At 39.2% G+C, this 15,307-nt stretch overlaps 1 protein-coding gene across 1 annotated transcript in view; it reads right to left on the bottom strand.

Moving 5' to 3' along the window:
- Positions 1-7,361: 7,361 nt before the first annotated feature.
- Positions 7,362-15,307, bottom strand: part of LOC143534428 (uncharacterized) — a 39,613-nt gene continuing 31,667 nt past the window's right edge. The window contains exons 3-4 of the mRNA XM_077028924.1: positions 8,357-8,556; positions 7,362-7,750 (exon numbers count right to left, since the gene is read on the bottom strand). Of these exons, the coding sequence (XP_076885039.1) occupies positions 7,495-7,750; positions 8,357-8,556 (456 nt within the window). The 3' untranslated portion in view covers positions 7,362-7,494. The remainder of the gene's footprint in view (positions 7,751-8,356; positions 8,557-15,307) is intronic.

A 15,307-nucleotide genomic window follows, 5' to 3' on the forward strand; every position in this document is an offset into this window, starting at 1 on the left:
AGAAAGCACTACCAATGGCCTCAATTCTCTCTTTACCACTTACCAATTTTGATGATGTTTGTATCGTTTTAAACATCCTTTTTAACCTATACAGTATAAAAGGTCATATACTTGTACAGAAGAAATTAAGTTGTCATTTACTCTTATTTTTTGCAAAGCTTTATATATATAAAGGTTTTAAAAACCAGTTTAATCGGATCAAAAGGTATCGGAAACACTTTTAATTGTAATGGGGTTAAGTCATGTACAAAAATTTGGTAGTATTTTGGCTGGCTGAATTAATTAGTTGAGTATTGTCTGTAATTCTAAATATGTGGATGAGTATATACATTCATTATTATTATTTTTTTTATGAAAATACTCTTAAAATGATGACTTTAGTATTCTCTCTTCTAAGTTGATGATATGACATTAGTTTTTGAGGTGAAACTAAGAAATGCATTAGTATACCGCGATTAGGTACGAATATCCAAACTAAAGTTATAAACTTACAATGCTCTTAAGAAAGAAAAAAAGTGCTTGGCTTTATATGCATATATTACACAACATATGGAACACTTGATATATTTTTGTATTAATTGTTATGATACATGAATTTATATGAGTGCATATAAAAAGCAAACAAACATCTTAACATATTTCATATGATATTAATATGAGTGCGTATAAAAAGCAAGTAGACATAATCTTCACGTATTAATTTCATATGATATAAATATGCCAAACCCAAATAGCATTAATTGTAAACACTAATATCTACAATGATGTACACACTATGAACATTCTATACAACCAAAACACTAGGTAAAAGAATTAGGAAGTCATAAACAAGAGAATGACACTTGTCTGTTGGGTTATGGAGGCTCGATTGGTGTCGGGCCGGTTCATTTTAGAAGACTAAATCGGTGGCAGTTAATTAAAGAGGCGGATGACCCGGTTTTAATTTATAGGCCCGTTATTGTTTTCTTGGGGAACAAATTGTTAACCCTAATCTTGTTATTATAAATAGACATCTTGTACTTGTAATTCCTCATCACGAGTGAGGCAGAGGCAATAATAAAGTATCATGGTTGCAGCCTGTGGACGTAGGTCAGCCGACCAAACCACGTAAATCTCGTGTGTTCATCTTCGTTTATTATTTTCTCTTGCAGTTTTATAGTGTTTTTGTGTTGCAATACCCGAATCCCTAACAAGTGGTATCAGATCCGAGGTTACGGTTACACACGGACGAAACACGATCGCGCCGGAGAAAAATAGTTAGTTGGTCTAGGGTTTAAGGCCGGCAGATCCTAGCCGCCTATCACCAGTTAGTCATCGGTTTGAAGGTCGCCCCGTAAGTTACATCGAATAGAGGATAAGAATTATATAGCAGTTTGCCATATTTTGTTTTTAGTAATTCTTTATTTGTGAGATCTGACAATTCCGCCGCCAAGATATATTTGCTTTTGTTTCTTGTTCACATATTATGACTTGAAATAAAAACTAATATTTGTTTCATCAATTCCTAAAGCCACTAGCAAAAGAAAATTAATATTACCAATTGGTTTTCTATTGAAGACAAACCAGAAGCAGCACGTGATATAACATTGTCGATCAGAAAGAAACCAAAGTGACAAGTTTGTGTTTCTAGTTGTTTCAGTTTACTGATTAGGTTTGGCGTTGGTTCGTGAGTGTGCAACGGGTTTAGGTCATCGGTTTTTTGGCGGTTATCGGGCAGTTTAGCCGGGTGGTTTTGTTGTGGTTGTCGGGTTATTTTGTTTGTCCGGGATTATTTTTTCTGACTGTGTTACCTAGATCCAAAGTCGGAAATTCTCAGTTTGAGATAATGGCTGAGAGCGGGAAACTTCAGATTGAGAAGTTTGATGGTAGAGACTTTGGTTGGTAGAAAATGCAAATGGAGGATTTGCTGGTTCAGAAGGATTTGGACATGGTATTAGGTGAAAGACTAGAGAAGATACAACTAGACGAGTGGGAAACTTTGGATAAGAAAGCCAAGGCAATTATTAGATTGTCGTTATCGAAGGATGTTGCGTTCAACATCTTAAAGGAAACCATGGCGCGTGGGATAATGAATGCATTGTCTAATATGTACGAGAAGCCTTCGGCAGCTAATAAGGTTTTCCTGATTCGTAAATTGGTGAACACGAAGATGAAAGAAGGAAGTTCAGTTACAGTACACATCAACAACTTCAACACGATTTTGTCAAGACTTGGGTCAGTTAGTATAAAATTCGAGGATGAGGTTTAGGCTCTATTACTGTTATCATTCTTGCCTGATTGCTGGTCGGGAACTGTTACAGCGATTACTAGTTCTACCAGTGAGTTCACTTTTGATGGGATTCGGGATCTTATTCTAGGCGAAGACGTCAGACGAAGAAATTCAGGTGAATCATCGGGTGATTTAATGCATGTCGGCAGAGGAAGAAAAAATAAAAGAGGTAGTGGGAGCGGGAACAGGAAAAGGAGTCAGTCTAGGACTCGGAAGGATGTGGTATGCTGGAACTGTAACGAAGCGGGGCATTTTAGGAATCAGTGTCCGAATGAAAAGAAAGAAGTCAACACAACGAAAGAATACTCAGAAGACGAGGCTTTAGTTCTTAGTGTTGAGGGTAATATTGATTCCTGGGTCATGGATTCTGGTGCCACATTTCATGCTACCCACAGCAGTGAAGCATTGTAGAATTTGAAAGAAGGTGATTTTGGTAAGGTTAGACTAGCGAACAATGATGTTCTTGATGTTACAGGCATGGGTGACATGAATTTAGTTACTTCAGCCGGTTCATGGACCTTGAAGGATGTCAGAGTGATTCCAAGCTTAAAGAAAAAGTTGATTTCTGTTGGGCAGTTGGATGAATATGGACATGAGGTTAAATTTGGGAACGGGCAGTGGAAAGTAGTTAAGGGAAATCTTGTCATAGCTCGAGGAAGAAAGAGGGGTTCGTTGTATATGGTCAGTTTATCGTCTGAGGGAGTGACCGACCCAGTTCAGAAGAAGACCAAAGTCCGATTCACAGAGTCTGGTGGGCAGAAGAAGGTTTGTTTTGCAGGAGATAAACCCAGAGCCACAGGTCAGATTCAGGTTGAACGTGCTAGAAAAGGTTTAGAGAAACCAGTCAAGGGTTTTCGTGGCAGTGGGAGCACTGGCAGTCAATCAGTCAAAGCTTTAGCCAGAGTTGCCAGACAGTAGGTTAAGAGAACCGGTATTTCAGCTGTTAAAGTCTCTCAAGAGAATTACCTGCTTAATATGGAGAGTGCTGTTTGTTCTCAAGGTATTCTAGGGTTTGGCAGTTCGTGTAAGTGGGAGCCGGTAGGGATAGAGAACGAGTCAGTGGCAGTTTTAGCCATGACTGATGCGTTGGAGCTGGGAGGAGCTTCAACGGGCCTTTAGGTTAACTGATGAGAAGGAAGATGCAACCAGGAAGACGAGGAAGATTACAAGAGGTACAAGTGATTATACTGGAAGGCAGTTTGAAGATTATCAAGCCTCCAAGTGGGAGATTGTTGGGTTATGGAGGCTCGATTGGTGTCGGGCCGGTTCATTTTAGAAGACTAAATCGGTGGCAGTTAATTAAAGAGGCGGATGGCCCGGTTTTAATTTATAGGCCCGTTATTGTTTTCTTGGGGAACAAGTTGTTAACCCTAATCTTGTTATTATAAATAGACATCTTGTACTTGTAATTCCTCATCACGAGTGAGGCAGAGACAATAATAAAGTATCTTGGTTGCAGCCCGTGGACGTAGGTCAGCCGATCGAACCACGTAAATCTCGTGTGTTCATCTTCGTTTATTATTTTTCTCTTGCAGTTTTATAGTATTTGGGTGTGTTGCAATACCCGAATCCCTAACATTGTCTCCCTTGAATTTTCACCTCATCCCACAACCCCACCGGCCAACTTCACTTTTCACTTCCTCATAATATATACCCATCACACTCCCTTTATCAGCCATTACAAACTTCTTGATCAGCCGGTGATCCAAACCATGTCAGAACAACGAAACCGTAGATCTTCAAGAACATAAACAACACAACCTGACCCATTAATATGCCCAAGATGTCAATCAACAAACACAAAGTTTTGCTACTACAACAACTACAACAAAACTCAGCCAAGATACTTTTGCAAAGCTTGCAAGCGGCACTGGACCAGTGGCGGCATTCTTCGCAATGTCCCGGTCGGTGGTGGCCGGAAAAACAAGCGCCTACGGTGGCCGGCCAAGACTACAAATCAAGAGTTAACATATGATCATGAACCTAGACCAAAGTTTTTTACACAAGCTTCTGGTGAAAAGAAAAATGATGAAGAATCATACATAGATATTGATGAGTTAAAGGGCTTGGTTTCTTGGGATATTGATGAATCATACATAGATCATGATCAAGATTATGATTATTATTCTCCATTTTCGAGTTCTTTTGATTCCAATATTCAAATATGGAAAGATGATCTTGAGAGTATGGTTCTTGAAGATATGAATAAACCATGGGAGGATCCAACTTTCAAAGCCTAATTTGTGGGGAGATTGCATTAAAAGTTAAGCTGGTATAATTGAATGTATGCATGGTATGATCGATCTTAATTAATGCTTTAGTGATCATTGAAATTATTATTATTAGACCCATGTATTCCTCAAATCTTCAACTAGATACTATGTAGTATGAGTCAGTTTTTGAAGATTCATTTCATGTTTATTTGATGGGTACAGTGACTTGTATAATTGTTAAACACTGTTTTAAAGTTATGCATATGCTATGCTATGCTATGCTATGCTATGCTATGCTATGCTATGTATGTTCTATCTTTTATTTTTCATATACTTTTCCTTTTCCAAAAATGAATGGATTATTGTTTAATTTAATTGGTATTAAATTAGGGCGCTCGCTCTATGTACGTATTAGAGGGGACAGAGTGGAGTCGGGTAAAAAAGGAGCCGGAAAGGAACACGGCCCTCCAATTTATCCCGGGCAAATATTCACATAATGCGAGGAATTGAAGTGGGATGATGAAAAAAACCGAAAAAAATATGAAAAAATCTTGCGCACACATATACGCAAAAAAATATGAAAAGTAGGTCTCTCTCATGGACTCATCCCATTTTTACCCAACTCCCCGGATTCACATTATCTTCCCCATTCATGGTCCCATTTTTTCCAATTTCTTCTTGAATTTTAGTGGGTTTCGTGAAATTCTTTCCGATTTTCCCAGTTATCACGTTTCACCTCCAACTCAACTCTCATTTTTCCCCGGTTCCCATTTTCTTGAATCCACTCCTCATCTTCTAAAGCATACCCAACATTCCTATACTACAAAAAGGGGGCGGTACTAGCTACAGATAAAATTTAATTAAACCATCATAAATAACATGATAACTTATTTTTTCAATATATGTTTAAAACGTTAAAAGTGTAAAAACATATTATTATTATTATTATTAAACCAAATTTATTTTTTCTTCAATGCATGCATGATGCATCAGAGAATATAATTTATTTTAATTATATTACTTACCTAGTAAATTAAATATATACATACTATTCTAAATAAATAGTTTCGTTTTCCATGTGAGAGCATTCTCAGTGGTTGTGAGAGGATAAGAGATAAAGTGGTTGTGACGGGATGAGAGATAAAGTGGTTGTGACTTGTGAGTGAAGGAGAGACAAAATGTAATGATAAAAGTATAAAAAAATATTATTTAATTGAAAATGAAAGAGAAAAGATGGTGTTTTTAGTGTAATTATAAAGATGAAGATAGAGAATGAACTGGGAATGCTCTAAGTATATAGTAATTATATCTAATAACAATACTAATAACTTAAAAAAAGTTTATTAATTTCATTATACCTTCACATTAGTACGGACTTAATCGAACAAATTAAGTTAATTAGAAAATTATTAATAAGAATTATATAAACACTAAGTTATTTTTTTTTAATTAGACCAATAACGAAAAAGATCAAAATAAAACTCATAAAACATGGTCCCTAAGGCTGTGTGCTATGGTGGGGGGCTTCGAAGCTCCTTCACAGTGCCACGTCAGCGCCACGTGGGCACTAGGGCATCGAAGCCCCAGGGCATAATGCCTCGAGGGGGCTTCGAAGCCCAACTTTTTTTTTATATAAAACAAAAAAACCAATACAAATACAAATAAAAAAACATACAAATAAAAAAACCAATACAAATAAAAATAAAAACCCTACAAATAAAAATAAAAATCCTACAAATAAAAATATAAATAATGCTCGTCGTCGTCGTCCTCGTCTGCATATTCGGCCGATATCTTTGCTCTTCTTTTTATCATTACCTCCCGCGACACAGGATCTAGATGCTACAGATCTTTTATGATAAGCTCGAGTTCCTTTTGTTTTGTTCGCTCCAAGTGCATCGCTTTGTATTCCTTAAACATTGTCTGTCATTCTTCGTGCACTTTAATGATAAGATCGTTAAACTGTATAATAGGAAGTCAATTATTTAATCATGTAGAGTGTACATTTAGCCGATAAAATAAATAAAAAAGAAGTTTGTACGCAATAATTTAATGTTTTAAGTTCTAACAAGAAGATGCGATAGTCAAATGCTAGAAAAAGTACCTAGGATTAGGTTTACTATAGATGATAGAAAAATATTGATGGACATGCATGTGAAAGACACAAGGGTCTATGATACATGATACATTATTTCAATTGGTCTGAGTTGATGCAAGATTCTCTTTCATTACCCTCTTGTTTGTCTCAAAATAAGGATTTATTTTAAGAAAGCAACGTAAAACTTTACTTGATGGTATGTCAAGTTTGTAAAAGGCATCAAGTGAATATAGGCGGGTGACTAAGGAGTTGGATGTATTTAGAATATTCGGAGAGTATTTGTATAGTACTCGAACATGACAAATACAAAAAAAAATAATTTTTAAATCTTATATATATACTAAATATCATAAGTTTATTAATATTTATAACAAAATAGATGAACGTTAGTATAAATAAGAGAATCACATTTTTAAATACTAAGCTATTCAAAAATGTGCTAATCATTAATTAAGAAATAATATTCGTTCTTTAACATTATAGAAATACGAATTATGTTTTATTTTATTAAGCCAAAATTGGCTCAAGTTTGACCGACTAGATCTAATTCTTGTCGAGGTTGATCACCTTTGACCGATAGTAACTATGCGGAGTTAAACGTCGCCTTGACGTCATACCTTGTAGCGATTACTCGGAGAGTATTCGGCAGACCTACTTTTACAATACTCGTATTACCCGCACTTGAACAAAATGTGACCCTAACTCATGCATATAGATAGACGTCTTTAGTCTTTACATGTCAAAAATACTTAAAAGAGTTTCAACTTCACTAAACAAAAAAACAATTATAAACCCGATCTATTACACGTCTCATGAGTCAGGGATTTTTAGCATCAAATATTCCCACTTCAATCTTTCTTAAGTTGAAAACAAAAACATATCATATGACAAATGCTTATCATTATGAGCAGGATTCAGTTAAATGCTCCCATTCTTATGCCAGTATCTCTAGTAGGGATGACACCTTCATCTGATCTCGTGTAGAACACGTAATAAAGTTCAGAAATGATCCCCGTGAAAACCACAAACGCAGCCCCCGCGCCAAACACACCTTTCCTCAGGGTCTCACATGAAGGCGGGTTAGCCGAGAGTACGGTCCTGTACTTTGTGTGATACGCGTTTCTGATAGAACCTGCAAGCAGGCACGCCTCAGCAACGATGAATGTCACCCTGATCAAAATCCATACGAAAAGGAAGACAGGTCACTTTTTGTACAGGTCGTAACGTGTCGGGTCAACCCAAAACACTTATTTTGTTTAATAGATAGTCAGTGTGTCAAGTGTGATTGAAATCCTTTTTTTTAATAAAGTAAGATTTTTGGAAGACTTCTGGGCCGGTGGGCCACATTGACAGAGTAATGGGCCAAATGGGTAACTTTTTGTACGGGTCGAAGCGTGTTGGGTTCGCTCAACCCGAAACACTTATTTTCTTCCACAGTCAATGTGACAATGTGATATAAATTTTATTTCTTTTTTTCTGTCAAATAGAATATAACTTTTGGATGACTTCAGACCCAATGGGCCACAAAAGGGTAACTTTTTGTAGGGGTCGAAGCGGGTTGGATCGATTCGTAACACTTAGTCAGTATGTCAAATGTGATTTTATTACCTTTTCTTTTTCATAATATAGCTTTTGGATGACTTCTGGCCAGGTTTTCCTTTTAAGCTAATTAAAATTTATTTTACCCATTTGACCCGTCAGAGATACAGTTTGACTTATTCTTGATAGATTGGAGGTACAATTTAACTTTTGTATATGGTCAAGAATGTAATTTACCAGCATGTAATGAATAAGAAGACAGCTAATGCCCTGGAACGACCCGGGCTCAGAATCCGTCCACAACACAGGCAAGGGGTTGCAAACATTACAATGAGTTGGCTCACAAGCAGGAACAATAATGCACCAACTCCCAACCCTGTTGCTATATCAGATTCATAAACACAATATCTTGAAGTTGCATCTTGAACAATTCGAGCCTGTCATTCAATTAAACACAATAAAAAGTTATACTTAACAGATTGTTGAAATATCGGAGGGAGTTATATTTACCAACAAGCGCTTGTAAACTTAAAAAATTTAGATATTTACACTTTGTGAAACACATTTATACTTCCATTTTGACTTATAAAAGTCAAATGGATCAGTTCTGTTCTTCGAGGAAGTTTTGACAACTATATAAATCTACAAACACACTTTCAAGCACAAAAAACCATAAGGTCCCGGGTATATTTTGACTTCAAAAGTCTAGCAAGAACAATAAAAAGTGTGATCCAAGACATCAAACCAAGCAGGGCCGTCTCCGAGGATTTGAATACCTCGGCCAAGCCGAAATAAAAAGGCCCATAGCCTTAACGAGTAAAGAAATATATAAGCTAATTTTTTTAAACGAGGCTTAATGTTATAACAATAAATACTGAAAAATATATTATTTAAAAAAATACCATAATAACTAACGACTAACCAATGATTTGTGAAACTCTCCTAACATTGGGGAAAAAATAGCTTGGTCCTTGGTGGCAAGCTTGGTCAACCGTGGAGGAGCCTGGTGGTTAACAACGAACCAACAGTGGTGGTCGACTAGGTTGGTCGTTGTTCAGCATTCGTAAAGAAGGAAGGAACCAAACAGAAATTTCAATCAACCGTGTTTTCTTTTATTTTGCATCAGGTTTTTATTTAATTTTTGTAGTTTTTAGTTTTAGTTTGGGCCCAATAATTTAAACTTGATTAAATGGATTATGGATAAAGAAGAATTTTGGGCCCAATAATTATAAGATGGTAAAGAGCAATTCATATTATCTAAGTTTTATATTTTTAAATGTATATATAAAAAATATAGATACAAAAAGTTTTGGCCCCTAAAAATTACGTGCCCCGGTCGACGGTCCGACCGGCGCCACCCTCCAACCGGCCATGAAACCAAGCACCCCCTTATGAGACCTCAAAAATACCCATATAATGCATATAGCTATTCAACTATGATACAAGCTTATACTTCCTCTTTCCCAAATCTAGGGGGTGTTTGGCCTAGCTTTTTTTAACATGCTTATAGCATTTTTTTTACAAAATAAGCTTAGTTTGGTGTTTGTTTTAGCTTTTTAAGCTTATGCTTATAATCTTATATAAGCTAATTTATAGAAGCTAGTTGGAAGATGGTTTTTAAGCTTATTTAAGGAAGCTTATTTGTGTAAGGGTGTTAAGTTACCCATTTGCCCTCAAAGGAAATGGTTTAATCCATTTAACTCCATTTAACTCCTATTAATTTTTAACAAATCAATTAGTAATTAATACATAATTAATGCATATTGTTCATTTTAACCCGTGAAAAGCACATTTAAAGTGTCATTTCATCCTAACCTATGTTAGGCGTTAAAGTATACCCCATGGCCTAAGAGGCAAATGGTGGATAATTAATAAGAGACAACTTATTACTGTAACAATTTAACAAATTATTGACGCATAATTAATAATAGGTAAATGGTGGATTTTCAGAGAAGAGGCAATTAGTTGATCGAATGGTTTCACCCGCCGTGAAGTGCGGGGTCGAAATACTAGTTGTAAATTATATATTGAAAGTTACCCAGAGTGTATTTTAAACCATAAAATCTTATTTCAAGAGGTTAAATATTAACTCTTAGATAAAAACAGTTTTCGGGTCACGCCCGTTATTTACATTTCTGGTGTTTTATTAGCTAACAGCTTATAAGATTTAAACACTTCAGGCTTCAGAGCCTGGTCCTTTAATTTATTTGCATGAAAAAAAATATATGGAAAGAATAATGGTATTGATAGTCTAGAGTCTAGTGACATTAATGAAATAGATGAAGACACAAGTACACAACGTAGAATAGATGATTTATGCATGAGTGCAGTTAGAGATATGATTGCAGGAGATCTAGCCAAACAAAGATGAATGTTTATTGAATATTAATGTATTTTTGTAGAAATTTTGCGTCATTCTCGATATAAATTTATCCAAAAATGATGTATAACTCATAAAAATAAAGTAGATACATATAAAATATAAGTTATGTGATAATATGTAATAATGCCCTTTTTGGTCATTTTCCTAATATAAGCTAAATAAAAAAAGGTAACAAAAACACTTGAAAAGAGCTTATCAACTTATAAAATATAAGCTCATCCAAACACATAAAAGGAGCTTATCAAATGGTTGAAAAAAAGCTATAAGCTTCTATCCAATAAAAGCATAAGCTAAAAAATAAAAGCTAGGCCAAACACCCCCCTAGAGTCCAAAATCTTATAGTACAAAACATTCTAAACTAAAAAGATCAAAGGGCCAATACACATTTTGAATTTGAATTTAAAATAAAATATGAAGCATCAGATATATCAAACAAAAAACCAAGCAAAAGCAGAGCTAACTAGCCTTTCAAGAAATCAAGTTAATCATTCCTATGATGAAATTGTAAATGGAGTACCAATATGAAGCATTTCCTAGTTCAACTATAAGGCAAGCTGAAGAAACACTAAGTGACCCAGTACAGATTATAGATAATCTGGGGGTTAAGTAATGTTTCCCACGGATGAGGTCTAGCTGAGAAGGCTGTTCTTCAGGAGACCTGCAAAACAAACACCGTAAGCTCGTCACTGAGAAGGGGGGGTTCCTCCTTGTGACCACCCTCCGGCGTGAGAATCAGACTAGGTTGCTCTGAATATAAGTGTATATTAAGAGATTGCTAGATAACTGGATAGCAGATGATCTTACCATTCCAAGATGTTGGAGTATTTATAGCCGAAGGTAGGTTTCCAAGCAGGTACAGCCGGCTGAATAGTATTCCTGTTCTACCAACAGTGGACTATGCACAGGCCATACTGGTTGGTGGGTAGGTTACGGCCAACAGTGACAAAGTCGGCTGCACTATTCCACCAACTGTAGATTATGCACGTCCCACCTACTGTGGATTGTACGCAGGCCATACTGGTTGGTGAAAAGGTTACGGCCAATAGTAACACTATTCCACCAACTGTAGGCTGTGCATGTCCCACAGTAAGGGTTGGTGAGTAGGCAGCGGCTAATAGTGACAAACAGTACTAGAGGGTGCTCCTCCTCACACTGTTGTCGGTGAGCTGTCACCCTGTGATTGGCTCATGGGTTGTTCTGGTCAGATCGTCTGTCATATCCATACCTTGGTAGGTATAGTACAAAAGATCTTTCAGAATCATAGACTGGCTCATTTAGGCGGGATTGTTCCCGCCTTGCTCATTCCTTCATGTGACTACTGAAGTATCTATTGTCTTGTGCGTGTAGCCCTGCTGTCTGCGGGTAGCCTTCCCTGATGGCTTGTATCCGCAACTGCGGGAACAGGCGGGGTACTTCACCATTGGGAGGCTTTCCCTGCGTGTACAGCTTGCGTACTGCGCGTAAGGTTCTATGAGCATGGTGGGTCCTGCGGGAGCAGATGGTCTTTGCGCAGACGTCCCTGTTCAAGGTGAGTCTTGCGGGACCAACTGGGCTCTGCTGGGACCTACCTCTTCAAGTCCCCCCAGTCCAATGTTCTTCTCATGAATGTTCAATAAAGTGAGGTGAACTTTTGGACTTTAAGCAAGGGGTTTTGAAAAGGTTTTTAGTTTTAAGGTTCTCCGTGGGGATTCTTCCCGCGGATTTCCTAATGTCACTTGCAAAAATTCCCGATTTTTTGCTTGATCTTTGGGTATGATGCGGGTAGGTATGTAACCTTCTCGCAAGTCAGGAGCGTTGAGTCTCACTTGTGTGGATTCTCCTTGAGGTTTTAGTGGTTTTGAACATAGTGATCAATTATGTTTAAACCACCAATTCCATCCTGGAGCCTCAAGACAATGTATTTCTCGACGTTCCCGCTATGCGGGGATGTTATTTCCGTTTCCACAAGCATTGCCCAAAAGATCCTTCTTGGTTTCAATTCCCTGCGGAGCGCTAGGTATGTGAAGGGTTTTGCCTTAACACTGTACCCGTGCTCGTCTTACAGTTACTTTTATCTTCATAGTTTAATCTTCAAGTCTTTTTAACACTTTCCTTCTTTACGCAGGTGTGGATGTTGGCGCATTCCAGGGTGAGGGGCCGAGTACAACCTCTCCGCCAATGACGGTAGGCTTGGTCAGCCTACCTGAGGCGTCGACCCAGGCGCCTGCGCCTGCTTCCGCTGGTTCAGTTGCTCATTCTGAGCCGACTGTTCCAGCCGAGATGACGTCACCGCCGGCGGTGAGTGCAATTTTTACAGCATCGTTCACCGAGCCGGCGGTTACTGTTGCTGCTGACTCTTCGGCGGCGTCCGCGACGGACACCATGCCTCCGCCATCGACTGCGGCGGAAACCATGCCGCCTCCGCCATCGGCCTCGACGGCTGGACCTTCAGGTACGCGCGGGGCTTCTCGCCGATCTTTGTCACCTTCCCATCTGCCTGACCTTTTGGATGGATTTCCCTTAGGTTCAGGTGATGGGTTCGGTGGCTATCGGCCTGTGATCGACCCTACAGGTGCGTAGGGTTCCTTTGTTCTTTATGTAATTTTTATCATCTTTTCCTAACTGCTTTGTTTCTTTTGCAGTGTCGGATTCCAATGAAGTGTATGTTCCAAGATGGAACATACGCCGAGGAACAACCCTTCGTACACCTGTGGAGTGCGTGGACTGGGCTCGCCACGTTGCTCCCCATGGTGCGTTGGGGGAAGCCATGGTTAGCTACCAGGAGGGTAGGCTAACCAACGAGCTTCGGGTTCTCCTGGCCCGGATGCAGCCACGCGTCGAGCTGCTTTGTCGTGAAAACGACAAGTTGAAAGCAGCTCGTGTTAAAGAAATATCTCAGGCGCGTGCTCTCCGGGAGGAGAACCAAAAACTGACCGCAGTATCTGCGGAGAAGGAGAAGGCCTTCAAGGCCCTCGAGGCTGAGGTTCAAGCGCGACTCGAGGCCCGCTCCAAGGCTGCCCAAGCTGTTAACGAACAGCTTCGGCTAGCTAAGGAGACTGCGAGGAACGCGACCGAGAGGGCCACCAAGGCTGAAGCTGTTGTTGAGCCTCTCCGCCTGGAGAATGAAGAACTTAAAGCTATGTTAGAGGCTCTTCAACAGGCTCATGATGCCTTGGCTATGGAGGATGCGAAGAAGCTTCAAGAGATCCTGGACCAGAGGGGTGTGCTTGCGCAGACCGAGCGGAAGCTTAAGGGCGTTGAAGAGGCCGCTGCAAAGGATGTGCTTCTCGCCAATCTTAATAAGAACGAAGCTGAACGCGCCTGCACCCAAGCTCTGGCTGCCAAGGAATGGCTTCTTCGAGAAGCGTTGCCTGAGGTATTTTAGTTTATGTCGTCACGCTTTCCTTTGTAGAATAGAAGTTTATACTTGTACATTTTTTGTAGGTTGTGCATTTGGTGTTTTCAGAGACATCTTACGACGATGCTATGAGCGCAGCCCTCAACGCTTCTCATGAGGATGGGGAACGGACCGGCTTCCTGCTTGGTCTAGGGTTTGCTGAGAAAGGCGTCCCGCCTTCCAACTTCCCTCTGTATAATGCGGATACCGAAACTATTTATGACCAAGCAGTGAACCATTATGCTGCCTTCCCGCATCCGGTGGTGGAGAAGGTAAATGAAATTGCTGCTGCTGATGATGGGCTTGCTGTCCTTAGAGCTTTCCTTGAACCGTCACACTCTGCTGATGGTGCGGGTCCAAGTGGGAGTGGTCCTGAAGCATGATCCAAAAGATCCCTTTCCACCACTAGCGTAGATATTTGCTCTTACTTCTTTTGTATGTGGGCATATACCCAGCAATGTTTGTAATATTCAAGTTGAAATAAAGAATGTGTTTGTCCTTTCCTTTATTTAACGCATGTTTACACTTGGCAATTTCTTTAGTACTTAGATAAGTTAACTTTTTGACATGGTAAATTATAAGTTTATTTTTTCTTCCTCTTTCATGATTGTGCGGGTAAGACCGTCACTTGCACTTAGTAGGATGGCTAAACTTACATTTATCCTGCGTGGAAGTTTTCCTTATCTTTTCCTTGAAATTTTCTAAGTGTTCAGAATAAGTTAACCCTTGAACGTGGTAGATGATAGGTTGAAGTTTTGCTTCCTTGTTTGTGATTGTGCAGGCAAGACCGTCACTTGCACTTACAAGGATGGCTAAACTTAACTTACATCTGACCTGCGTGTAGGTTTTCCTTAGAACTTTTAACATTTTTAGCGTTGTGTTTATGCGGGTTTTGCCGCCTTCCACACGCAACTACTTACTTCTTCACGCATTGGTGCGGTGAATACCGGCACATGGGAAGTTCATAAGTTAAAGGCAAGGCTATCAACACATTGTGTAAGGAGAATCATTTCCATTAGAAGTGGCTCTAGGCCTTTTCTTTACAAGTTTGGAATTGATCTACATATAACATTTGCGTAATTGAGCTCCATTCCATGTTCTTGGGATAGGAGTGCCATCGAGACTTTCAAGCCGGTATGCGCCTTTTCCCAGGACTTCTTTGATAGTGTATGGCCCTTCCCAGATCGGGGCCAGCTTTCCTGAGCGCTCTTGGTTTGAAGCCTCGTTGTTACGCAGTATGTAGTCTCCTTCCTTGAAGTTGCAGAGTTTTACCCGCGTGTTGTAGTACTTTTGCATTTGTCGTTTGTAGTTCTCTTCACGCACTGCGGCTAAGTCTCTGCGTTCCTCGGTTAGCATAAGATCCAACCGTCTTTCCGCATCATTGTCTTCTGGCTGACTCAAGACCCTTGGTGAGGGTAGACCAATTTCG

Source organism: Bidens hawaiensis, unplaced genomic scaffold (assembly GCF_021521415.1).
Source record: "Bidens hawaiensis isolate Kalapana, Puna unplaced genomic scaffold, B.hawaiensis_p1.1 tig00010164_1, whole genome shotgun sequence".
Lineage (NCBI taxonomy): Eukaryota > Viridiplantae > Streptophyta > Magnoliopsida > Asterales > Asteraceae > Bidens > Bidens hawaiensis.